We start from the raw sequence: 27,961 nt of genomic DNA, 5'->3' as shown, positions 1-27,961 counted from the left end.
CCAGGATCCTCTACCACAGTCCTCTACCAGGATCCTCTACCACAGTCCTCTACCAGGGTCCTCTACCACAGTCCTCTACCAGGATCCTCTACCACAGTCCTCTACCAGGGTCCTCTACCAGAGTCCTCTACCAGGATCCTCTACCACAGCTCTCTACCAGGGTCCTCTACCAGAGTCCTCTACCAGAGTCCTCTACCAGGGTCCTCTACCAGGGTCCTCTACCAGGGCCCTCTACCAGGGTCCTCTACCAGGGCCCTCTACTAGGGTCCTCTACCAGAGTCCTCTACCAGGGTCCTCTACCAGGGCCCACCACCAGGGTCCACTACCAGAGTCCTCTACCAGGGTCCTCTACCACAGTCCTCTACCAGGGTCCTCTACCACAGCTCTCTACCAGGGCCCACTACCAGGGCCCTCTACCAGTCTTCTACCAGGGCCCTCTACCAGGGTCCTCTACCAGGGCCCACTACCAGGGCCCTCTACCAGAGTCCTCTACCAGGGTCCACTACAAGGGTCCTCTATAAGGGTCCTCTATGCGCAACTGCTGGAGACTGAAAACCTTCCTTCAAGGTCCCTCCCAACCCTAATGGCAAGAAACAGAAACTATGTCAGAATTTGAATCAGTAACAATTTCCTTATCTTTTTCATAGTGAGCGGTAAATTATATATGAGGTATTGGTATAGCTGCAAGTCTCATGTGATTGTAAAAAAGCGTATTTCTAAAATATACACAAATGCTATATCCCATTATAATTTAGATCATTTTCATTTCCGAAGTCATAGGAAAAATAAAGTGATGCCCAAATAAATACACTGTTTTCTTTTCAAACAACCTCTGCTCTCTCATCTCTCAGAATGTGGGCTCCGTGAGGGCAGGCTCTGTGTTCTGCACCCCGCGCCCCCTCCACCTCATCCACCACTGCATGCCCAGTGCCCAGAAGCACAGAGCGGCCATTCCATAAACAGTGACGGATGAGTCAGTGAATGGTAGGGAAAACCTCTGCTAGTAATACTAGAAATAAAATACCTTTTGAGGCATAGTGGCAGACATTTAATATTTCTAAAAAGATACTGCATTGTCTACTTTCCAATAACAATTTATCTGATCAATTAAACAAGGTTAAAATTAAATGAACAGATTCAAAGATAACTTTCATGTCTTTTGCCACACATATTAATGGTTTTTCGAAACCACAAAATCATCTGAATAATAAAATAAAGATGAATAAGACATTTAAATATCTCCCCTGGAAAATGTTTCTGGGGACTATCCGTCTAGTTTCTCTAATATTCAACAGACTTTCGCAAGGTGCTCATTTTATTGTCTCTACTCCTGTTATACAAAGAAAAGCAAATGATTAAGTAAAACAAACATTTACATACCTTATGAAAAGAATAAAGTTACCTGACTACAGTTTAGGCGGTAACTGTTAGGACTCTAAAGTCACATTTCCTTACCATTTTATTCTTACCTTCACAGGAGCAGCCCTGTCGGATCAGACCCACCATCAAAGAGGTGCACTGGTGACACTTGGTGGGAGTAGTAAAAGATTTGACAAAAAACTGATGAGTCTTGCGCTGCAAAGCAAATGGATAAAAACGTACACATAGTGTTTACTAATCCAAAAATGTAACATCAAAGTGACATATTACATAACTAGAGGCCCGGTGCATGAATTGATGCACAGGTGGGGTCCGGCTGACCCGCCCCGATGGGGGCCCATTAGGCCGGGCCGGCAGGGGAGAGGGGCTGTGGGAGGTTGGACGGCCAGTCCCACCCCTGATCGGGGTGTTGGGGGCCAATAAGGGGCCGGGCGGGGGGTGGGGGTGGGGCAATCAGGGCCCGGAGCAGGCCAGTTGGCTGCCACAGTGTGCTTCATAGCCACCGGTCGTTCCGATGGTTCCACTGTTCTGGTTGCTGGGCTTTTATATATAGAGAGATCTAATTAAATGACTGAATGTGTTTTTTAAATGTAGGTTTAAATTTAACTGTTTTACTGCATCAAACACAGAAACTATTTTATGACAATATAAAATCTTCTGTATTATGATTTAAAACATCTATTGGATTTGTATATAAATTGTGTGTTGTTTTCTTAAATTATAAATAGATGTTTCATGGCTGACCTTTACAAACATTTCTCTTTAAGAATACACGGTGTGTATGTGGATAGTTTTCATTAGTAATAAATGAAAAAGATATTTAAAAAATGACAGGAAGCCAAAACCGGTTTGGCTCAGTGGATAGAGCATTGGCCTGTGGACTGAAAGGTCCCAGGTTCGATTCCAGTCAAGGGCATGTACCTGGGTTGCGGGCACATCCCCAGTGGGAGATGTGCAGGAGGCGGCTGATCGATGTTTCTCTCTCATCGATGTTTCTGGCTCTCTATCTCTCTCCCTTCCTCTCTGTGGAAAATCAATAAAATATATTTTGAAAAAATAAAAAATAAAAAAAAATGACAGGAAATAAATACGTCAGTATCATAAGAAAAGACAACAACAACAACAACAAAAACACACACATTGGTTATTTAAAGAATTTTCATATGATGAATCTCTGGGCCCCACACCAGCTACTGGAAAGTTTCTATATAGGAGTAAAATGAATTATTTTCCTTTCTCACCATATAGTTCTATAATCTATGCTCTTTAAATATTTTTATTAGGCAATATTGAGCTGGATTATGCTAAAATAAGTTATGATAATCAATTGCTCTTGAATTGACACTTGAAAAGTTATAAACTAGCTTTTATAACTAAAATTTTATAATTAAAATTTTGATTTCAGGATTTTTATCAATTCTTCAAATTATTCTTTAGCAGAGTTAAGTGAAATCTTGCATGTTTATACCTATAGAAATAAAGAAATTTAACATGCATTCAGACCTCCTTAGGAAGAACAAAGAGTAATTAAAAATTCTAGCCTTACTATACATCATGTATTTGATTTTTCTGGGACCAAGAACAAATCATATGCTTAAAAAATCTGTTTCCTCCCATGGGAGCAGGCAGTATTACACTTGCCCAGGCGAAAATACATACATATTATTCTAGAGACAGATGGCAGCCTAAAATTTCTTACTGAAAACCCAGAAGTTAAAATTCTCCCAGTCTTGTCTTGAGCCATGTGATGGTAAATCAATGTAAGAACTTAGTTCTCCAGAACCCTCCTTCCCTCTCCTAACTAAGTCTCAGCATGTTTCAGCAATGAATGCATTATAACTGCCCTTCCTCCACTCATTATGTGAACTCAGAAGCAAATTACTTAATTCCTTCGTGTCTCCCTTTTCTCATTACTTCTCTTTTATAAGTATGATTCAGGTAAACTAGTAAGAACTTTATTCTATATTCCAATAATATGTGAATACTGATGAAAAAATGGTTATGAAGTAGTATTTACTCCAGTTGAGACTAACTTCTCATAAAAAAAACTAAAGAGAATATTCAAAGCTTTAAAATTTAAGTTAAAAATATATTTTACTTTTCTCAACTGTGATATGGAATTTACATACCACAGAAGAAATTCTTTTAAAAAAACAAACAAGAAATCATTGCCTGGCCGTAGTGGCTCAGTTGGTTGAGCGTCATCTAAGGAACCAAAAAGTCACTGGTTCAATTCCTGGCCAGGGCACATGTCCAGGTTGTGGGCTCGATCCCCAGTAGGGGTGGGCAGGAGGCAGCCAATCAATGATTCTCTTTGATCAGTGATGTTTCTATCTCTCTTTCCCTTGCCCTTCCTATCTCTAAAATCAATAGAAACTTATTTAAAAAATAAAAACCAAGAAATCATTTTATATAGAATGAACTGACTATCAGAGCATTGGGGACTTGGAATGAGGTGAGACTCCCAAATTTAGAGCAATCAAACCATTCTATTCCAGAAGTTCCTCAGGACCCTGGTCATTCCAAAGAGGAACTGGGATGCGACTCCGTTCTGAACAGACAGGTTACTCTATGCTACCTCCTGCGATGGCTGATGCGGACCAAGCACCGACCCAGGTGCAGACACCATGCCAGTGCCTCACACGCATCATCTGCTGTGATGGACACAGTGCCAGAAAGACAGGTATGATTTCCTCAGACAGATGAAGAAACTCAAACTCAGAGACAATAGATAGGCTTCTGTCTGACTCTGCCATCGCTCAAAGTCTCATCATATAAAAACAGGTAGAATATGATCCTAAAAAGACCTAGGACTATAGAAGACATGGTTAGGTCCAGACTAGGGGCATCCATGCCTGTGAATAAAATATAAGAACCTAATTTGTTAGCATCATATAAAATTTTGCTCAACGTTTCTCCTAAATTCTCATTTTTACTCTTAAGTTTTTGCTCTTTAAGGAACCGTCAAGAGTAAATCTGCTAGTGCTAACATTTTTTAATCCTTTCAGTTTTCCAATTTCTAGAATTTCTTTGTAGGAGCTTGAGATAAGCAATTACATCTGCATGTTCTACCATATACAACACTTAAGTCACAGTCACATTAAATAGAATGAAAAGATGAAAATTCACCTGAATTTTTCACTAAATCTTTCTTTCTTTTTGTGCTTTATTAACCTCAACCTTAGATTCTTCCAAAAGTGACCTCAACTTCATACCAGCCTTACACTACATCCTCCAAGCACTCCTCCTTGCTCTAACAGACTTCAGAACACTGAATTTAAGAAAATGGAAGCCCTAGCCAGTTTGGCTCAGTGGACAGAGTGTCTGCCTGCAGACTGAAGGGTCCCAGGTTTGATTCTGGTCAAGGGCACATGCCCGGCTGTGGGCTCGATCTCCAGCAGGGGGCGTGCAGGAGGCAGCCGATCAATGATTCTCTCTCATCATTGATGTTTCTATCTCTCTCTCCCTCTCCCTTCCTCTCTGAAATCAATAAAAATATATTAAAAAAGAAAAAGATGTAAGAACAACAACACAAACTTTGGACACTCCTTTTACCTTTCTCAATGGTGATTATTTCCATTCATACAGAATTTATTTTCTTTCAAAGCTTTCATGTTTGTAATTTTAAGGAAACCAATAACAACAACAACAAAAAAAATCACAGGAAATATAAAAAAGCAGAAGAAACCCATTTTCTTCCCCCCCCCCCCCCCCAGAACACAACAGGCTATATAACTAGACTGTACCTTAGATGGAAAGCCAGTTGAACCAGGGCATGCCTTTTTCTTTAAGGTTGGTGTGTGAACAGGAAGTGGAGAACTGTCTACAGTCTGAATCCAGGGGCAAAAAGGAAATAAATGTTAAAAGAAACTCCATCCATTTCTAGCATTACTAGAAATAAATAAAAGTAAATAAAGCCAAGGAAAACATCAATAAGGCAAAATAGATCTCAATGAAGCTAAAATTCTCATAATGTTGATCATTTAAATTTCTGTCTGCAATATCTACAAGTGAAATATTAGTAAAATTATTTGTTTGGAAATATAAAGAATTTGGAAAAGAGAATCCACCAAAGAACACAAAAAATGGCATAGCATGTAGCCTACATAAAAATGAGGATATTCATTTTCACGTTCATCTAAAAATGCCACATTAATTCTAAAATGCATCTGAAAGAGTTTTTAGCAAAATTTATGATCAAAATACTTAGAAGATTCTTTTAACTCCTTGACTTCTATATGTGGAATGCATATTACATATATGAAATACAATTCTGTGGATTTTTAATATATTAGAGGGGGGGGGGGAAATTGAATGATTAGTGGAATTTCTGTGTAGAAATTACTTTCCAAAGAAGGTAGTTAGATTATTACTATTGGGATCCAGAATTTACACATAAATTTAGTTACAAGCCATATCTTTATTTTATGGGGACTTGTTGTAAGATATTTCCTTGAATAAAAGGAAACAGTGGTTTTACTGGATGTTACTGTGGAAAAAAAAGAGATATCACTTGATTAGCAAAGTGTAAAAAAAGACGTGATAAATGACTTCCTATTAGGATGCTAAGCAAGCAAATGAGAGGAAAAAGCTAGCTTTATATAAAGGTACAGAACATTCTAAAATATTAAGAGAAAAATGGATGGGCTCTCGTTGGCTTTTGTTAGTATACAACCTCCAAAATCAGAATATTTTGAATATATTAAAGCCTTAAAGTGGAATTCAGTTAAGTTTCTCAGAGTTTTCTACTTCATTGTAAATTTAACTCTAACTTACATTTAAATAACTTGAAAAAGTTCTTAATCCAATTTATAATTTAACATTTAAAAAGACAAATATGAAAAAGATCACTGAAGACCTTTATAAAAGTTAATAAAAATAATTCATACGAAATAAAATTGTCATTAGAATTTACATAAAAAGTCCAAGAGAAGTTTTTAGAATTAAAAGGAGTGAAGCAAGGGTGCTGGATACAAGAACAACAGAATTCATAAAGACCAGCAATGCCTAATTAATAAAACATATTTTAGAAAAGATCCCATTTACTAGAGCAACAAAGGCTTGAAGGTACCTAGCAAGAAACCTAGCAGGCAATATGGAGTATACCCATGAAATATAACTTACTGAAGAAAATAAAAGAATATCTAAATATGTATACCATGTTCATAGATGGAAAGACCCAATATCACGAACATGGCAATTCTCCTCAGATAAATCTGCAATTCAAATTCAATTAAAAGCCCCACCTGGCATCTGACAAACTGATCCTAAATGTCATATGTAAAACTAAAGAGTCACAAAGTAAAGGAAGAAGACTAAGAGGTGGGAGTGGGAGTGGGATCCCATGCCAGGTATCAGGAACTATTTCAGGGCTATAGTAATTAAGACAATGAACTGATGGTGCAGAAAAGGACAAAACGAACAATGGAAGAGAATAAAGAACCCTCAAACTGACCCATTCATGTAAAGCAGAGACAGTTTTAAAAGTCAATGGGGGAAATGTAGGACAGTTGGTTGTTCATATGAGAAAAATAGATTAGAACTTCATTTCCTATAATATGCAATAATAAATTTCAGTTTGATTAAAGTCCTAAACATTTTAAGAATTTTTTTTAGCTTTTAGAAGAAAATATGGAGGAAACTTTTTATAATTGCTGTGAAGGGAAGACATGTTTTAAAAAGACAAAAAGCAGAATTCATAAAGAAAAAGATTGATAAATATGGCTATTTTAAAATAAAAATTGTTGCAAGACAAAAAATACCACAAATAACATTTAAAAATAAGCCACAGACTAGTAGAAAATATCTGCAATGCATATAGCCAGCTAAAGATTAATATCCAGAATATATACAGAATACTTACAAAATAATAGAAAAAATAATTCAACAGAACAATGGACAAAAGCCATGAACAGGCAAATCACCAATGACCAATAAACTATATAAAAAGATGCTCAATAACACTTGAAATCAGAAAATGCAAATTAAAACAAAAATGCCACTCCATACACAACGAATTGGCGGAAGTTAACCAGTTAACTGCCACACGTCCCAAATGGAAACCATCTCCACAGCGTCTACAGACACGTACGGAGTACAAGGGGTTAATGCCTCACAGCACCAAGGCTTGGCGAGGGTGTGGGAAAGGGGAACACACCCTGCTGGTGGGAGTGGAAACAGGTCGGACCACTGGGCAAGACCTAGTTCAAGCTGAAAATGCATGTAGCACACAACCCAGCAGTTCCACTTGCAGGCTCATATGCTAAACAAACTGCACAGATCGCTATTAGGATGTTCATTCAGACAAAATGATCACATCTGTTAAATCTGTGGATGGTGGTGACATGAGTGTTTATTATTATTCTTTATATGATGGAAATATTTCAACATTAAAATAAAAATGTATAAAGTTAAAATATTTTAAAAATAAATAAGCACCCAGCCTGAGACAGGCTATCACAGGGCTGGACAAAAACCTAGTCAGAACCTGGGTACAACCCACGCTTGACCTCAGCCAGCCTGCTCCTGGGTCCTCACGGCTCTGGAGACAGAGCGGGAAGCAGGGGAGCTCGCCAGCACCAGGGTGCTGAGCGGAACCGGGGCTGCACCTGGAGCAGGGTGGGGTTCACGGAGGCACACACACCCCTGACTTGTTGAGAAAACCATCTTGAGAAAATTGGCCAATCGGCTGTTTAACACCAGCGATTGACATGAAGTGCAAATACAAGGGTTTCTGCACTAGGAAAAGGCGGGGTCACCTGCATGCCCGTTACTAACCCAGCAGCTGGAATAAACTGTGCAGCTGCCAGCAGGGGCATTTCTCACGCTGGGCTCTGCTCACGAAGTCCCGCCGTGTTAGACTGATGAAGAGGCAGAATGGCACCTGACCCTGCCACGAGCCTGCAGTCTGTAGATGACAATTCCAAACGTACATAACTCTGTTGTACACTGTTCTTCACTAAAATAAAGGCTAACCGTGATTAAACAAATTTCCTGGCTATTTCAAGCTGACTTCTGGGGGACAATTTTCTACTTCAGCTTTATACTCCTATCTGCATGTTCAGTCAAATGTCATGATCTCCAACGTGACTTATTACACAGTGTGTCTGACTGAAAGAAGAGAGCCCGATTTCACTTGCTTTTGCAACTCCCTCTTTTCTGACACAAGTGACAAGCTGGGAGCAACCCTGCTCCAGTGAGGCACCTGCGCTGGCTCAGCTTCACTAGCGGTGGAAGGAGATGTGGACCTTGACTGGGTGTCAGTCTTGAGTTCGGATTCCGTACATGTGTGCTCAACGGGATCAGCCTAGGAAAGTAAGTTGGGAAACACAAAAACCCAAGAATCACGTTCAACCATGTACAGCTCGTAGCGTTCCTGAAGGCACGGTCATAACCTTCTTGAGAAGGAGGATAACAAACTTCAGTGTGAATATTCGCAATAGGGATGTGTCATTATACAAAAGCATAACCACGAGCTTTAATGAAAACCAAGGTTAAGATAACAATATTAACAAAATGCTCTAATTCCCACTGTCGATCTCTTACTTTGAGCACTGATCTCTACTGTATGTTCTTTACTTGTATTCCACACGACACTGTTGTATGTTACAAAATAAATCATGCATGTGAAATAAATGCAGGGTCTTTAGTAGGGATACGCACTGCAGACGAGAGAACTGTGTCCTCGGTAAGAGTGGACTCTGGTCCCTGCCAGGCATTAGTTGAAAGCAGAAGAAACTGACCTATTAGCTTTGTGCTTATTGCCTTTTATTTGCAGTAGTAGAAACACCAGCACTTATATTCAGCTGCACACTTTCAACTAAGTAGTTTTAGAAACTGAAAATGCTTCGGGTTAAAATTTAGCATGAGAGATCTTACTAAGCACAATGATTAATGATATATTCAGTTTGGCAATTTTCAAAATTACTAGGGCTGGGTTTTTTAAATGAAAGGAATGGAGGTAATTTGGAAAGAAGGTTAGGAAATTTTTCTTAAATCACTTGTACAGCAAGAACCATCAGAAGCTACAATGAAAAGAGCATCAGCATAGGCATTTTAAATATGTACTTACAATGTTTTCTTTTTCTTTCTTATTATCATGGTTACTATTTTAGGGGCTGACTAGTAGCTGGCAAACACGGCGGCAGCCCTCTGCTGGTGCCCACCTAGGGCCTCCCATGGTGTGGGCATGGGCAGGCCACAGGCAAGACTTTGGTGGGCTGGTGAACATGGCCACCACCCAGGCCTTACACCATCATTAGAGCTGGGAGAAGGGGGAGGAAGAAGGGTCCCGGGAGGACAGCTGGGGGCATGGAGCAGCAGCTATTCACAACAACAGCTAGGGACCTCTTTCAAGACGGGAGGTCCTGAGCTGCAGCCCACCAGCTGGTGTGTGCGGCGTGGCTAACTCCACACCATGCACTGCCTCCCGCAGTGGGAGCGCCAGCCTGAATCCCTTCGACTCCAAATGCCTCGCCATGGGCAGGCAGGTTGAGTGATCTTATCTCCTTCCTGACAATGAACTCGACCAGGAATGAGAATAAAAGAAAGAACAAAATGGGGCTCATTTACTCAGGAAAAGTCATGGAGAAGGTCATCAGTTTAAATTATTCATCTGAAATATGATCCTAATTTGGGAATAAGACAAAAACAAATGTCTTTTACTTTCTAAAAATTTCTTCTTTCTAGTTTCTGTAAGATTATATATATTGTAAAATAAGTAAGAGTCCATGGGAGAAGGAGGTTAAATTAAAATGGAATTGATAAGCAAAGTAGTGCGGATACATTTTACACTAGTAAGAACTTAAAACAGACTTAGGTAACTATCTCAAAGTTTTAAGGAAGTATGCAAGTAAGAGATTTGTTATGTGCAAAAGCTTGGGCCATCTTAAGAAAATTTAAGTTTCTGACCAGCCACACAAAAGAGTTTAGCGCCCATGGCTTGACTGAAAGACATAAAAACCAGATGTGTTCCTGTGCGAAGGAAATGCTGTTAACAGGACTGAATAGCTAACACAGTGGCTCTGTGCCTCTGGGCCCAATTACTTTAAAAACTTCAAAAATGAGAAAGGCAAGAGCTTGCTGCTCCCAGGAACCCTGGCTGACATGTGAGGAGGCCTGCTCCGGAGCCCGCTGAGCACACGGGGAGAAGGGAGCGCAGGTCTCACATCAGAACGAATGGCGCAGACCTTTAGTGGCAGGTGCTCTAAAGGGAGGTTTACTTCATAGAAATCACCTCCTAGAATCAGCTGTCATCCTGCCCCATAGCTGGCTGTTAAGGCAGCATGTTTCATGACCCTATGAAAATGTGACATTATGACAGTGTGATCCTGGGCAAAGGAAAAATACACCAACAGAGTGTAATCCGTAATTACACACATTAGTGACTCTCAACTAACTCTTGAGGCTTTTAGCACATATCTCTTGGCCCCGCTGAAGAATTATTGTCATTTATGAAAGTCTTTTTCTCCTAACAAATTTTTACTCATCAATGAAAATAAAACAGTAAAAATGAGAATATATTTTTAAATGAATTTCTTAGCTGTATGAGGTAAAAACTGGTTACTCAGAAGTGAAAAAACATTTAGATTTAAAAAAATAACCCAATACCACATTGTAATAAAATAGAGCGATTTTCACCCGGTGTGCCACAAGACCTTTCAAAACATCTGATCCCCGACTCTTTAGTCACGGGCACTGACCTCTTTTCCCTTAGATTGTCAGATTTAAAAAAAAATGACAATGGCCAAATAATAATAGCTGACCAATGTGAATAAACCAAAATTAAACCTATTTTTTTTGTCAGGTTGGCAAAAAATGTAATACATTTATATTAGTAACTAGTTTACTTGTGCCATGAGATGAAAAAGGTTGAAAATCACTAAAATAGAATAATAGAAATGACCGGGCTCTCTTCTTTCAGTCAGCTAAAGCTTTATTGAGCAGTATGCTCTTAAAATAAAAATAAATTCCAGAAATTAAACAAAATTAAGTTACTTTTGTATATAAAAAAATTCAAAACAAATAAAAACATTGCAATAATACTTTGAGATAGCATTAATTAAAAAGTTAAACTATGCCATGTACAATGATAGCCTGATTTAAAAAAATATTAATATATAGGTGAAGTTGAAAAACTACCACTTTATTTTCCAAAAGCATATTTCTTATAAAGATAAGAACCAGAGTTTGGTAAATATGAATATAGTCATGACAAAAAATGTTTTGAATATCAAAGTTTAAAAGAAATTTCTTTTTAAAAGATGCTATTAGAATAAGGTTGAGGATCTCTCGAGGCAGGTATGTCAGCAAGTTATTGTGAAGACTGAGGGATCGAAGCGAATGCAACCTGGAATGAGTGCAGTACAAAAATCAATGACAGTAAGCAAGATAACTACCAAGAAAGTTAAGTTCTTCACTTAACTTGATTTCCCCATAATGTGCAATTAAGATTAGGTCAATGGAAATAAAATTTAAAAGTGCTAAAACTAGATCAGAGTACAGATTTGTAAATGTCATGATGGGCTTTTGCCCATGGAATCTCAGACAGTACAGAATACTTAAGAGAATATTCTGATGTACTAGATGAAATATAATGCTAGATTTAAACATTTTGGGGGGATGTTTTATCAGATAACCAAAAAAAGGAAAGATTCTAAATGCAGCAGGAATCAAGACCCTTCACATTATCTCGTTAGGATAGGAATGCTTCATATAAAATTAACAAACTCCCATAAAAACCTGGGAAATCTCTGTCAATGAATACCCTATTTTTTATTACAATATACAAATATTGTTAGAAATAAACCACAGCCTTTAAAAGTTTTATAAAAAAAAAAAAAAAAAAAAAAAAAAAAAAGATGCTATTAGAAACTAATAGCTAATCAGATTAAGAAATTATAATATTTCATTTCCTTTCTAGATAGCTATCATTATAAATAATATCTCACAAGAGGTTTAACAGTAAGAATAAGAAGAATACAATACTACTTACATGTTTTATCAAAGTGTAAATTATCAAACAGACTGATTTTCAAGTTATTAATTTTATCTATAATTAAATGTTTACTATAGGGTGTCCCAAAATTCATTGCAAATCTTGCGTGAATTTTGGGACACCCTATAGTACATTTCTAATTAATGGCTGATTCTATCCACTAAAAAGCAAGGAATTTTACTAAACTTTCATAATATACTAAATGACTGTATGTCAGAATTTACAGATAGCCTAAATTTAATTTTAATAATTGGCAATGATTCAGATATAATATGGCAGCAAAGCAATTAATAGCATATTAGTTATTTTTACCTTCAAAACAAATATAATCATTAATATAGTTAAACCATGGAAGTTAAAAATTATATGTTATTAAAAATATTTATGTAAACAATTAAATTAATGTGAGCATTAAATATAAGCAATGACATGAATTAATAATGCAGGAAAAGCTAATAAATGATATAATCAATAGCAGAGATCTTGTAATTCAAGAAAGCAATAAAAAACATTAATGTTAATTGAACAGTATATTTTTATATTATCCAAAGAAAGATCTTGAAAACAAAGTTTAACTGAATAGTATAAGCAATTCAGTCAATATCTCTAAATTGTAATCTATTGAGAAAAATAAATAAGAAATATCTTTATGTAAATGTGTTTTTTTCTATTTTTTTTGGTCAACGAATTCTCTTTTCTAATTAAAAATACTTTAAGTAGTTATTCTGATTACTTGGCATTAGAAACATTTTCTATACTCCAATGTGTTTTTACTTACTGCTTTATGTTTGAAAAAAAAAAAAAAAGCAGAAAAACTGAGTATCAGCAATATTTCCACAATGCATAACAATGTCATGTAAGAAGTCCATAATGTTTCCTGAATCTGTAAGGATTTCTCTAATAAATAACCCACAATACGTATATTTAGAGTAGTGCAGTGAAATGGAAAGTCGTCCCCACCCCAGATCAGATCTGATTTTTAGGTGACCCACTAAGCAAGAATTCCTCAAATTATGCAGTATGGTCTTATAAATAGTAAGAACAACTAAAACTACTCATCTTGACTATGTATCAATGGGCCTTTTCTACTCCAAAATTAATTACAGATTTGAACAAATACAAAAAGCAAACCATTCTTACAAGAAAACTGGTTTTAAAGTAAAAGTCTGATATGGATCTGACATAGATCTAACATGTTGTTTCATATTGGTAAATATAAAATTCTAAGTTAGAAAAAATCAAATTTTTATCAATTTTCTTTATCCTTTAGCTAGAAGTATTTTGGGAACAAAGTGGCAGGTAGTCTATTTTTATTTATTTATTCAGAAACAGTTTATAATCTCAAACTTTTACTGATATACTTATTTCTATTAAGCTTAGGGTAAAAACAGTATTATAGAGATACTAATTATACCATTTGGACAACAGTAAATATAATATTTTATCATTCTAAAATAATAAATTACTGAAGGTTATAACTAGTAAGTGTAATCTTACTAGTTACAAATAATGTACTTGTTTCTCGTTATGAAAACTTCCCAAGTTATTTTCAATATATTGATTTGAATATCTACTCTGGAGAATTTACAAACTATGTTGTAAAAAAACATAAAAGAGCCCTGGCTGGTTTGGCTTAGTGCATAGAGCGTCAGCCTGCAGACTGAAGGGTCCCAGGTTCGATTCCAGTCAGGGGCACATGCCCAGGTTGTGGGCTCAATCCCCAGTGGGGGGTGTGCAGGAGGCAGCCAATCAATGATTCCCTGTCATCATTGATGCTTCTATATCTCTCTTCCTCTCCCTTCCTCTCTGAAATCAATAAAAAAAATATATTTTTTAAATAAAAGAAAGTTAAGCTACATGTTGGCTTTTATAACCACTTTTTCCAACAATAAAAAAAAGGCACCTAATAATTTTAGTAGTTTGGTTACAGAAATTTATACGAACATTCCTAAAGCTTTGCGGCCAAAGCCAAAAGAAAGAAAGAAAGGAAATACAGAAAAGCAGGTAGCAACAGCAGGAGCAGCAGCACAGAGCATGCGGTCAGTGTAAGTGCATCACAGAGCGTAAGCACGCTGGGCAACCACAGGCAGAGGGAGGGGGAGGGCACCGATGCACGCCGCGCGGGAGCTCTTACACGTCTGCCTTTGCTAGCTGGAGTACAGGACGGAGAGCGCTTCAACAAAGAAAGGAGAAGACTACACGTTACACATATTACACACGTGGCTCCCAACGACTACCGCTGTCTCAACACACACAGTATATAAACATACATATAAAGACACTTTTGTTAGGTTGAAAGGAATGTACTTTTCAGGAAAAACTGGAGGATAGAACAGTAAAGAAATGGCCGCTCGGACGAGGTCTGAGAGTGACATTAAGTTTCCACTGGACCTTGCACAAACAGTGACCATGAAATGACCCTTCACCCAGGGAGGCCAATCTCCTGTCTGGGAAGAACAGTCAGAACCAGCAGGGAATAAGCATGTCAACGTGTTTTCAAGGTTATCAGTGGCATCTGTCAGTGACGCTGGCAGGTCGGCAGACGGGAGCTGCTATTTCTTCCTCCAGGACACTGGGAGGAGGCACTCACTGTGTCCCGAAAAGCTAAGCAGCAAACCAGCCAGAGGCCTGCAGGCTCCTGCAGGGTTTTGTCTAGTAGTCCAGTCGGTCTTAAGTCTAAAGTGCCAGATTCAAACCTGGCTTTATCCCTCCATTATTATTCCTGGACGAACCTGTCTCGCCCTCCCTCCCAAAGCAAACATTAAACAACTAAACCCCAACGCTAATATCTAATCTCTCCCCTCTCTTCCGTAATAATGCTAACAGCGAATGTTTACTATGTGTATCATATATAGAGATATTTTACCAAGTACTTTACCTATATGAACTCTTTTAATTCGCACAGAATTTAAAGTAGGTAATATGACCCCCATTTTAAATACAAAGGAAAGAGATGAATTTGCCACAAAACTGGTATGTGGTAGAGCTAAGGTTCAAGCTTTCTCAATCCCACTTCTCAGAAATGGTATACAACCACTGGCCATACTTCCGAGTCTCTCAATTCACTTATCAAGTTTTTAAAAAAATATATATTTTATTGATTTTTTACAGAGAGGAAGGGAGAGGGATAGAGAGTTAGAAACATCAATGAGAGAGAAACATCGATCAGCTGCCTCCTGCACACCCCCCACTGGGGATGTGCCCGCAACCAAGGTACACGCCCTTGACCGGAATCGAACCTGGGACCTTTCAGTCCGCAGGCCGACGCTCTATCCACGGAGCCAAACCGGTTAGGGCACTTATCAAGTTTTTGAAAATGAAATATTGAGCTTCACAAACATGAACCACCTCTACTCAGGCAATTTACTATCTTCACTTCACCTACCATGTTGAGGGTTTGAATGTGCTCAGGTTTAACAGAAAAAGAAGGCATGGCAGGACCACCGACTGGCGAAGACATCAAACCATCACGGTGTGATAAAGGCGGTAACAGAGATATGTACAAAGTCTGTATGGGAACCGTAGGAGGGATGTTCAAGGTTTTATGGGGCCCAGAGGCAGGACTTTATAAGCTGAGTCGACAGGAGTTACAGAAGATTTGAGAGAAAACTGCAAGGATAAGAAAGCTCTCCAGAGGGCAGTCACACACTATTAGCATCACACACAACAACTCAATCGGTTTGGGCATAAAGAACAATCAAGATTTGCTTTATTCCTTAAAAATTCAAATGCCTAAGAGAAAGGAATCTACAGAATTGAATGTTATACTAAATATCTTGGATGCTGAACCCAAGCACGCCAAAGACTGAATACCATTATTCCAAACACCACTCTCCTACGACTCTGAGGACGGACTGAATGATAATTCTGGAAAGGCTGGTCATAGTTATAAACTATAAAGAGGAACAAGAGGTTCGTGCCATAAGATACAAATTAAAAATACACAGTATTTTTAAAAATAGGAGCTTACTGATGGCCTTTGCCCTGACAGGTAAAAATCCCTTTCCCATGGTAATGTGATTCGAAAATTCTGAAGGAAGACTTAGTGGCTCATATTGGCTGAGACTAGAAGGCTGAGGGGTAAAGAGGAACTGAATTGATGGACAAGAAAGGAAGCTAAAGAGAACACAGGAAGGGCGGGGAAAGGAGTCTATTAAGAATAAGGAAATAATAACCAGTAGTACTGAGGGAATTACATACATTTTTAAAAACATTCTCAAACAACCAACGAGCAAAGAAAGGCTAGATAACTTGCTCCAAAGCATACACCTAGAAAAAGCAGCAGAGGCAGACTCTGAGTCCACTTATGCGCTCAGCCAGTAAACTGGGAGAAGAGCGCGTAGGGAGCAAGTGAGGGGAAACCCATGCCTTCTCAGAGCTGGAGCCTGAACCATGAACATAAAGTTCAGCAGCTTTGCGAATCAACTCCCTTTTCTCTGTAATAGCTCCTTTGCACTGCTTTAAAAGCTGGCTGTACGTCTGAACGGAGTTTATGCTGAGCAACAGTAGGTGAGGAATAAGAAGGGCCGTCCTGGAGGGAACAGGGAAGAAGGAAACTGACTACAGCTGGGTGGTGGCGGTGGAGGCAGCAATGAGAGCAGAGACAAGATGGGGCCGGCGAGGTGCAGTGAGGTGTGCATTGCTGCAGGCTCGTCTGCTGAGAAGGGCTGCCCTATTTGCCAAAACATGACTCCTATGTTTTACATGCAAAGATTTTTGTGGGACCAAGGGGATGTAGAGAAGTTTGTCAGAAAGAAAAATGAAAATGATTTCTTACTGGAAAGAACAATTTAAATAATTTACTCAAACTTCCAAGTCTTTTAAAGATGAACTAGTGGCCCAGTGCATGGATTCGTGCACATTAAAAGGAAATTAATTAGAAGATTCATGCAGTAATTACATTACTGCAAAAAAGTACATGTCAAAATAGTATATATAACATAGTATTATAAAATTAAAACATGTGTGCGATTGGTGCCAGCAAGAGCTTTATATGTATCGCGCATGCGCGAGTCAACATTTATTTTTAACTTGCTAGTGCGCGTCATATGTACCAGCCAGTCAGTCAGTCAGACCACCTTTTATTTATTTATTTATATATATATTTATATAGATGATATCTGTATAGAAATATTGAGTATTTTCGTCTAGTAAAATGTACACCAGATTACAACATGAAATACTATGTACATCAAAATAGTTCTCTTTTTCTGACACTGTAGAATTAATTAGAATAATTATCTGTCTTAAGAATAATAAAATACCAGGTAGCTTCCATTTAGAGTGCAAAGGTGCATACTTTGATATAAATATTTCAAAGAAATAAAAAATCACTTTAAAAATAAGTTAAAAAAATCTAGATCAAGGATTTCTTTTAGTGGAAATATTCTTCTGAATATAGTAATTATATTTAACAAAATGCAAAAATAAAACATTTAAAGAATTTCCCCTGGTTTATAAAACAGCTCTATGTACAACATTTGAATTTGAACCAGTTTTATTCCCTAGTTTCTGGAAAGACTGAATGTTTAACAGAACAATAAAATACTTTATGACAAGGATTACTATGCCTTTTAATGTTGAATAAAGAGAATATATATGTCAGGTATTTCTGTAAAGAGAATGAAGGATAAATTATTAAATGTATAGAATTTAGGAGAGAAAATGATAATGCGGTCAACTTATAGTGCATATAGAACCTACTGAACTAAAATCCCTTTCTACATTAGAAGAGAAATTCTGTCAGCATTAAAAATGGATTTGTACTCAATTACTATGCTACTATAAAACCTACAGAAAGATTTAATAAAACTTGCCACTTTTTCTGATTATACCACCAGAGGTTTACTTTTAAGTAACAGGGAAATTAAATAAAGTGCTGAAAAGAGATGGAGAATGTGAAATAGAAATCACCATGAAAAATAAAAATGAGCAGTTATTTATATATATGTTGTTCTCTACATATTGCGACAATTAAATGAACATTCCAGTTTTCAGAACTATTGCAAAGAATGAAAACATACAGATTCTTTGATGGCCAAAGAATTTTCCAAAGAACATTTTAATTATGTTTAATAATGATAAATTCTTCATTACATTTAAGATAAAAAAGAAACAAATTATGACCGACAAATAAAGTATCCAGTGTAATATTTCTAAAACTAACTACATTAGACAAATTCTTCATATCAATTCACTGATCTCTTTTACTGAAGGATTCATTGGTTTGAAAATCAGACTTACGTCATCCAAAAAATCAATCAGTGAAGATGAGGAAGAAGAAAAGGAATCCTATTTAACGAATACAGCAATAAAAAAATAGAAAATATGGATGAAGCAATTTAGTAAGAACAAATAATAAATCAAAAAATTTGTAAAACAATTGAAAGGCAAATGACATTAATTCAAATAAATAAATGAAAAAAGCAGTCACTGTCATTGTTTCCCAAGAAACTTAGAAATTCATTAATTACTTTTTAAAGAGTGATTCTTTATCCCTTTCCCAAAGAAATGAAATACAGTTCATATACTGTGCCCAAAATGTAATAAAATGAAGCCCTGGGCCAGTTGATAATCAAATTCCGTGTAAGCATGTTACAAGGTGACGACTAAAAGAAAGAAACAATCTCTGCTTCTAATAGTTCCCACGAGAATGTAACTCGGAGGTGGGTGGGACTCTGTCTGCTCACTGTCTCGGGCACCTAGAATGGTGACTTGCACAGAGATGTAGGATTACTCATCGAATAAAGATATAATCACCAACTTGAATTTTCTGGGGCTAAAATATACTTAATGAAGATTTTTAAAGCAAAAATTAAGTACCAAAGAATGATAAAGAGCCATATAATCACTATTTCGTTAATATGGAATCTGCCTAATACACTCTATGTCATACTTTTTCTTTAAAAACTGCATTAATTTGGAACTGGAACCAGCACTGTCCTACTGTGAACTTGGACATTTTCAACTGCTTTTTACTATAGCTCTATACTTGGGCGAAAAGAGAAGAGTCAACATTACTTCAAAAGTCAAGATGTGTTCTGCACTTACTGCTTCTCAGGGGAAGAGATGAAACTGCTTTTCAATCTTACGACTCTCCTCCTATGTAGACCTTTCTTTCATGTTTTCTTAAATATAAAAGTGATTGCAGTTTCCATAAGAATGCTTTAAAATATCTAAGAGTCTAGGTCCTCTTCTGTGGGATGCAATACCAGTTTATTACAAGTAAATTTTAAATCACAAAGTGATTTTTAAATTGACCCAAAGAATATTTGAAAAGCTTAATACTTACTTCAAATTGATCCAGAGCATCGGTAGGCGTATTCAAAAATGCCAAGAAAGAGTGCTGTGAGTCTCGGTGCTCTACACCTAGAAGACAGCAGCAACTCTCCTTAAAACTAGAATAAAACTAATTTTCATGGATAACCTTTCCTGCCTGAATCTATTAAAAGCTGTTCGCAAACTACGGGATTTTAAAGCTACATATATTAGCCCTACATATTTAAAAAACCAAATTACACTAACTGTTTCTTGGAATATCAGTTAACAGTTAAATTATATCATTCTCTATGAAACACTTGTTTCTTGACTTACTTAGTTCTTAAATATCTTTTTCCCATATAGTACATTACAAAAACACATTAAATGTTTTGATAGATTTGAGAGATTTTTCAATATAGAGCCCTGATTATGTCTGATCTTTCTAAGATAATTTATCACCAAACAAGGTTTCGGTTTTGAAATATTCTTAGCAAACATACAGTATGCACTAACAAATAATCTTTTATAAGAAAACAATGCAGTGATGAAACCAATGTGTTTAGTTATGGAATAAACTTTTGTCAATCTGATTGCAGGTATTGTTTTGTTGACAGAATGAATGAAATCTCTTGGCTATGGCATTAACTTTAAATGCATAATTTCCAAAATAAGCTTTAAAATATACATAAATTTATAAATACTAAGGAGAAAAAAAATTAAGTACATATTTTTTTATTTCCATATTCTCAAGAATTGACATCAATTAATTTGTGTGCTTTTCAGATTACTCTGTAATAATATACTATAGTTCCCAGATAAGGCAGTATGTTCAGAAATTCATTGTCAATAAATATTTATTGAAAGCCTATTATGTGCTGTCCACCTAGACACTGGGAATATAATAGTAAATTAAGCAGAAAAAAAGAACCTTGCCCTCATTATGTAAATATTACATTATATTGTTTAAGTAGTATAGTACATTATGTTACAATATACAGTAAAATTTTCTTATTCTACAATGTTCAAAATCCAAATAAAAAGTTATAGGTTCACATGTTTTCAAAATAGAGCAATGTGATAAACAGCTTTTTCTTTCCCAAGTTTGGGTCTGTTCTAAAAACGATGAGTCCACGTCATCTGTGTGTCACAGTAAGTCATCCTCTCACTGGTCTTGGTCTATAAAAACTGTCTCAGGGCCACGAGTCTTCCACGTCCTGCCTTCTCTTTCCTTTCCTCTCTAAAGAATACAGCCCTGCTTGACTCTCATTTCAGCAGGATGCCTTCCAAATCTGAGTTCCTAATTCACTTTTTCTGGGTTCCTTCCTTTCTTGTCCACTAGGAAATCCTATCAACCCACATTTATTGCACATCTACTACTTTTAATGGCCTTTCCACGCTAACTCCATTAATGTGATTACCTTGTTCTTCCACAATTCTAAGCAGATGCAGAGACCCAACTATTTGACATCAGTGTGTGTCACGGGGATGCGAAGTGCAGGGAAGCACAGGACATAACACAGAGCCCACTAACCAGGTTGGGATTCGGTCAGGAATACCGACTTTGTCAGGAAAACGAATTTCTCGTTATTGCATAGAAGAGACCCTGTCATTAAAAACATTCTGAATTTCTTTTTATTAAATTTTTACCTTCTGAATGCCCATATTATGGAAAGAAAGTTTAAGAAGTTCATGTAATACAGCTACCAAACACTCTGTGTTGCTTTTCACATTAACGGAAAAAATGCTTAAGTAATTACTGTTTTAAGAAAATGGGAATAAATCCTGGGAAATTCCACAGGGCAAGCAATTTAAGAACCAAATATGGAAGAAGACACCGAAATGCCAAAATAATTTTTATCTTTGAATTGCTCTTTTAATACTGGATTAGATTAAACTTTAGTTATTTCATACATTCTTTCTTCAACTACCCTGGGAGAAGAATAGAAAGTATAAGATACCTTTTTCCAATCACGAAAATATTATTCGTGAAGTAGGCACTGAAAAAATAGTTAAATTTATGACAAGGTGAGTTCTATTAAAATCAAATCTCTAAACAATGTATATTAAATAAAACAAAAAGACTCAGAGACCAAACTACCAAATATGTGTGTAACACACACACACACACACACACACACACACACCCTATAAGTGGATCCCAATAGCCATATAGGGATGCCAGACTGCTAGGGTGAACAATTCTTCCACCTACACAATAAGCTGGTCCTTGTGTAATAAAAATATATTCATAGCAGAATATTAAGTCCTGATTGATACAAAAACATTCCCATACCCTTTTCAGATCTAAGCTCTTCCGTGTCCTTGATCAGCTGTTCGATTTCTGATAGCAATTCCAAGTTCTTCTTCTCTGAATCTTTTAGTTTACTTAAAAAGAGGAAAAAGGGAAAATGTCATTATTTTCATTGTTGGTTAGTGAGCCGTCATTTACTTGGTTGGACTCACTTGGTTTGAATGATGTCAGTCGTGCTATATTAGGGAAATGCAAACCACTAGGAAGCAAATCCAGCTGTCATCTACTCTTGCGTAAGTAACGTTTTACGGGAACACAGCTGGACTCCCTTGGTTATACAGTTTATGGCGTCCCTGGCACTACAGCCGAGTTGAGTAGACAGAGACTATATGGTCCCAAAATATTTACCCTCTGGCTTTTTCTAGAAAAAGTTGCTGACCCGAGTTAAATATTAAACTTTAAAATGTCATAAAAGATAATTTTTGAATTCTGTTAGACTTTTTTCATAGAGAACCATGAAAAGAGCATATGTATGTTTATAATTTTCAGCCTGACTCATATCCCTGGTTTATGAACAAACTACTACGTCCCAGGCATAAGAAGAAACTCAGTTGTTCCAGATTACAACACAGAGAATGACACTCAGTGGTTTTCTTTAACTGCTTGAATCTTTATGGGGACCCAGTATAAATTCCCCCTGAGAACGGCTGTGCGTCTCTTGGATGCAGTCCTACTGGCCCAACTCAGCCACCTCCCCTCGCTTTCCTCAGCCTGGAGGCTGGCTCGTCTATTATCTCCCAGGGAAGAAGTAAGAGTTTCCCGCACTGGCCCACATTGCCACGATGCTACTGGATGTTTCCTACTCTTTGCTTGGCTTTTTCTGAGCTTTGGGAGCTGTTTCTTTGGTCCTAATCTGTGTTTTCAGGCATTCGTCCTCCTTGGCAACATTCTGGAGGCACAATCCTGAGGTTCAGCTCGATTTTCCCATCCTCTCTGCACCTTCCCAAGGGGCAGGGTGACGCTGTTTCCGGTGGGTGCAGTCTGTAGGCGGCACACACTGGAGCTACAATGTGCTCCCATCCAATGGTGATTGCTGGGTTCATTGTATATTTTCTGTCAGAGCTCCCTGACCACATATTGAAGGTTTCCAAGAATATTTTTGGATTCTCTTCACTAGAAAAGTGGTTTCTTTACAGTTTACTCCAGGGAATGAAAGAGAATGTCTGTCGAGGAAACGGCGTAGTGATCCTGGGAGCGGAAGCCAGGGTGCAGAGCACTGGCTGGCATGTCCTTCCTCCCACAGCTGGCACTAAGGAAGGGAGTGGAGGACCCTGCAATGTGTCTCTCATTCCAGTCCCTGCTGCGAGGGCTCTTGCCTTCCTTGTCTCTGAGCCTAGATCTAGGCTGGGGCCAGTAGGTTTCCTCCCTGGCTCTCTTCTCCTTGAAGCAGCCAGTGACCTCGACCCACTTTTGGACTTTTGTGTGTGTGTGTGTGGTGTTGTTTTTTAACTTTTAGCAGACTTGGCACAAGGCTATTTACATATGTTCTGATCTTTTCATGGATTTTAATGTTCTCTCTTTAATAGCAAAGAGAGCTAACTCTAATAAGCTCCTACTACGTACCACTCCACTTTCCGCATTCAACATGTAATCCAGATGCCGAACTCTTCCTCTTGATGGAAGTGTGTGTGGTGTGGAGAGTTGGGGGGTTACAGTGATCTGTGCAATCAACCCTACTGGTAGCCAGCTGGACATCTTTGCAGCCCTACTATCCACACTAACGGGGCCCCAGTCTGCTACTGATGGGGGTAAATAAGTTCTATTCTTCACCTTCCGGAGTCCTGAGGTAGGTTCTATCAGTTCTTTGTTTCCAATCCACCACAATGGAATCCTCGTCCTACAGCACTGGGGTGGGGTGGGGTGGGGTGGGGTGAGGGGGAGCCTGCCCGCTCCCCTGGGTTGGGTAGAGATGCACTTTCCTCAGCTGGAGGCAGGGCCAGGAGGTAGGGAGGACACGCCTCTCCCTCACCCTGTGAAACAGGCTCCCCCAGGCCCCTTTCTCTTCTTATTTAACAGCTCTTTATGCTGGGATCGAATTCATATTCTCCAGAAAAAGCTTTTTTTTTTCCAGTTTCAAGTCACACTAGCACATTTAAGTAAAACACTCTTAATTTATGTCTAGATTATTTATAACAAGACTTTATAATTCAACTGGGCTGCCATTTATCTGGCCTCTGAGTTTATTCAAAACATTAATGACTACAGTTTAAAGATGAAGGCTTCACACCATTCAAAACTGAATTTATGGGACTATATTTCTTTTCATGACTGAACACTTTAGAGCCTCCAAAAGAAATTTTTTAAAATCTTCATTTTAAGAACTTTCTATTGTTCCTCTATGTCACCTACACTAACTTGCTCTCAAACCATGTTTATATCCAGTCCAATTATGATTTTCACTTGACCATTTATTTATTCAGAGTACAAATTGCTCTACTGTTGTGATAAGAACTGAGGGAATGTATTCATAGCTAACTTTCCCAGAGACTGTGGGGATATACTTGTTTTTATACCCATAAGAGAACATGAACCATGAACAGTAATTAAAATATATTATATCATTATAAAATTTACCATCAACAGAACCTTCATTTGTAAAAGATTTATGGCCAGAATTTTCAGATGACTGTATTTTGTTCTGACTACATGTTGCATTTTTATGTTAATATGATGTTCTTGAACATGAGTGAAGTGGGGATTTAATGGAATAAAATATGAAAGTCAATTAAATTGTACAAATCAGGGGAAGAGTAAATAACAGAATATTAATTGGTACTATTCATTCCACTTTACGGGCAAGTCTGAGGAAACAAGGTTGTATTAAAATTCCACCACTGCAGAAAAGGTTTGAGAGCATCTAGTCATTTTCAAATCTTCATAACCATTTCTGGGTCATCACTTTAAAGAAAAAGTCATAGGAAACTAAACATGTAACTTCTTTCCAAATACTTTTGGACCAACGTAGAAGTTATTCCAGTGGGACCATATTATTCAGTCTTACCATTCTGTTATGATGTTAGATGCTTTAACTTTATTTAGCTCTTCTTGGATGGCCTGTTTGGCTCTTATTTCTGCGTCCAGAGCTGACTGTAACTCCAGTCTAGCTGACATATCCAGTTTCGCAAAACGACGCATTTTCCAGGGCATATCCTATGAAATAATATGACTGTTTTTAGCTCTATTCTATTTTTTACATTCAAGTTTAGTAATCTAAGTGAAGTTGGAAACTACTTAAAAGTATTATCTTTCTCTAATAAAATAGAATAAGCACATTGCTTGTGAAAATATATTTTTCATTAAACTCAGAAATAACTGTAGACTCAAAAATAAGTAAGTTTTTTTTACAGTTGTTTTCAATATTAACTAGCCATGCAAACTTTAGTTAAGCAGCTGTGTGTTAAGATTTCCTAAACTGGAAAAGACCCGGACTAACTGATTTCTCATGAAAAACTTTACAGTCGGCTAAAGCCTAGACAAACTGATGAAAGTGCTCAGATTCATCAGTGTTTCTGAGCTCCCTGCCTCCGTTACGGCGAGTCTCTGTGCAGAACGGCAGCTTACTGTTGCTCGTGTGCCCAAGCTGGAGTTTCTTAATGCTTCCAACTCCTCAGTCATTTTCGAAGCTAAGGCCTGAAGGTATCCTCGTGCGTCCTTCTCATCACTGACCCTAAAATGCATAAAAAGACAGAGATAAAGCACAACATTAAACAGAAAGAAAAACTTATTTTAAAGCATCACAAAGAAATGTGAAAAGTGACAGAAATTTAAAGATGTCCTCAAATACCTTCTTTCTAAAGTTCTACCAGAGCACCACTGCATGTCGACAAGTGGGGAAATGTCCACTGGACAAATGAAAGCTGGCCGTGTTTAGTTAAGTCCAAATTACTCCTCCCTCATAGAACCCTAAAACTTCACCCATAAACCACAGAAGTAATACTTTTTTAATCTAACATTAACCCCCCTCATGATTTCCAAAAAATATTAAGATTTCTCATTAATTGGATTCTGCCATTTTATGCTATATAAAAACATAACACACCATTCTTATAATTGAAATATGTGTATTTAGAAACTTATTAAAAAACATATTCTGCAAAAATCAAAGTTGTATTGTAATAAAGTTCTTCTGTTTTCTGAAATGGTAAATAAGATAATCAAAAAAAAAAGATTAAAGGTTACTAAAACTCAGTTTGTATTTATTGTGTTAAGACTTTCTTGCTGATGCAAGTATTATAATTTTAGGTAGAAATATTTTCAAATTATCCTATCTAATAATAGCCAAACATGGTAATTGACCGTACCTTCACTACGCCTCCTATGGGGTAATCAGCGCAATATGCAAATTAACCGCCAACAAAGATGGCGGCTAATTTGCAAACTGCAGGCAGGGTGGGCCAGTGCCAGCCGCCATCTGGCCCCCGTGTGTCTCCTAAGCCCCGCCCACAGCCTAATTCTCCCCAGCCAGGAGACCCCCGTGAGCGGCCCTGGGCGGCGGCGGCGGGGCTTGGTGGCGCGATCAGCCCGAGGAAGCCCTATTCTTGCAGGAATCCTCCTGCAACGGGCTTCTAGTATTTAATAAAACAAATCCCACCACCCAGTGTGGCTCAGTGATCAAGCGTCAACCTATGTACCGGAGGTCAGGGTTCAATTCCTGACCAGGGCACATGTCTGGGTTGGGGGCTCGATCCCCACTAGGGTGTGTGCAGGAGGCAGCCGATCAATTGCTCTCTCACATCATTGATGTTTCTCTCTCTCTCTCCCTTTCCCTTCCTCTCTGAAACAAGTAAAAATATTAAAAAATAATAAAAGAGAAAATAAAACAAATTCCACATGCTAGAATTTGTCAAGAGAAAGTCTGCTTTTTGTTACATCTCCTCCCAAACAAGGGAAGAAGAGGGTCAAGGGGTGCCAGCGTATGAAAATCTACAAAAGGTCCTGTTCTCAGGAATGAAAATCACCTGTACACAGAAAGCTATAATTCCACACAGAAGAACGTTGACATTTGCAATGCTCAGCAGTATATTCTAACACACTATTTACTTTGTGCAGGCTGGTTGTTTTCAAAGAGAAAATACAGGCCACTGAACAGCTATGAGGAAAGTATATTTCCGGGAAATTAACATGTATCTGTGATGCATACAGCACACAAATTTAAATCTTAACCCTTATTTTAGCGCCTTTAGAATTCAGACTCCCGAGTAGTCAAGGGATGATTCATGTCCCAGATGGGATGGAGTGGGATAGTGCAGGACTTCATTACACTAGAATAGAGCCCAATTGAAAGCTTATGAATTGTTTACTTCTGGAATTTTCCTTTTAATATTTTCAGGCTGTGGTTGACTACGGGTAAGTGAAATCACGGAAAGCAAAACTGCAGATAAGTGGGGACCAATGAATATTACAAGTTTCCGAAACCGTTTGCATTGCTTCACCTTTACTCTCCCACACCACACACTGTAAGTAGCTGGGACTCCTGACCTTCATAGCCTTGGGTAGAGTATCTCAGAGAGTGATTTTCAAGTAGGTGAGAACTCTGAGGACAGGAGTATATCTTTTTCTTTTAGCCTGTTAAGTATTTAATAATTTGTTTTTTAATACACGACCATCTACACTAATAAAAGAGAAACATGGTAATTGGCGTACGACCGCTACCCTTTTCATTGGCTAATCAGTGAGTATATGCAAATTAGCTGTCAGCAAAGATGGCGGTTAACCGCCAACAAAGATGGCGGCTAATTTGCATATCCTGCGATGATGTGAGGCCAAAGGGGAAGAATGGAAAAATGGTGATCAGAAACCCAGGCGGCAGGCAAGAGATGGGTGCGGGCCAAGGCGGCCATCAGAAAGCTGGGCTGGCCTGTGGCCTCATGATCCCCGGGGCAATTGGGGTGAGTGGGAGCCCAGACGCAGGCCGGCTGCGTGATCCCCGCAGTGATGGGGGCGCGCGGGAGCCTGGGCGCAGGCCGGCTGTGGGAGTCAGGCGTAATCCCCAGGCCAATAGGGCGAGCAGGAGC

General features: G+C 38.0%; 1 protein-coding gene across 13 annotated transcripts in view; it reads right to left on the bottom strand.

The window, feature by feature from the left end:
• The window catches only part of CDC42BPA (CDC42 binding protein kinase alpha (DMPK-like)), a 202,142-nt gene that overhangs the window by 28,509 nt on the left and 145,672 nt on the right, over nucleotides 1–27,961 (bottom strand). For 5 of the 13 annotated variants that reach the window (XM_014528257.1, XM_005880129.1, XM_014528262.1 and 2 more), the window contains 8 exons: nucleotides 25,509–25,614; nucleotides 24,949–25,097; nucleotides 21,930–22,021; nucleotides 19,668–19,744; nucleotides 18,620–18,667; nucleotides 14,511–14,549; nucleotides 5,127–5,210; nucleotides 1,470–1,575 (listed from right to left, as the gene is read on the bottom strand). In XM_014528257.1, the coding sequence (XP_014383743.1) occupies nucleotides 1,470–1,575; nucleotides 5,127–5,210; nucleotides 14,511–14,549; nucleotides 18,620–18,667; nucleotides 19,668–19,744; nucleotides 21,930–22,021; nucleotides 24,949–25,097; nucleotides 25,509–25,614 (701 nt within the window). The remainder of the gene's footprint in view (nucleotides 1–1,469; nucleotides 1,576–5,126; nucleotides 5,211–14,510; nucleotides 14,550–18,619; nucleotides 18,668–19,667; nucleotides 19,745–21,929; nucleotides 22,022–24,948; nucleotides 25,098–25,508; nucleotides 25,615–27,961) is intronic. The other 8 variants (XM_014528260.1, XM_005880132.1, XM_005880135.1 and 5 more) reach the window with 4 other exon arrangements.

Source organism: Myotis brandtii, unplaced genomic scaffold, assembly GCF_000412655.1.
Source record: "Myotis brandtii unplaced genomic scaffold, ASM41265v1 scaffold627, whole genome shotgun sequence".
Taxonomy (NCBI): domain Eukaryota; kingdom Metazoa; phylum Chordata; class Mammalia; order Chiroptera; family Vespertilionidae; genus Myotis; species Myotis brandtii.
Note: the sequence above shows the minus strand (reverse complement) of the source record. Positions and strands in the feature narration are given on the sequence as shown.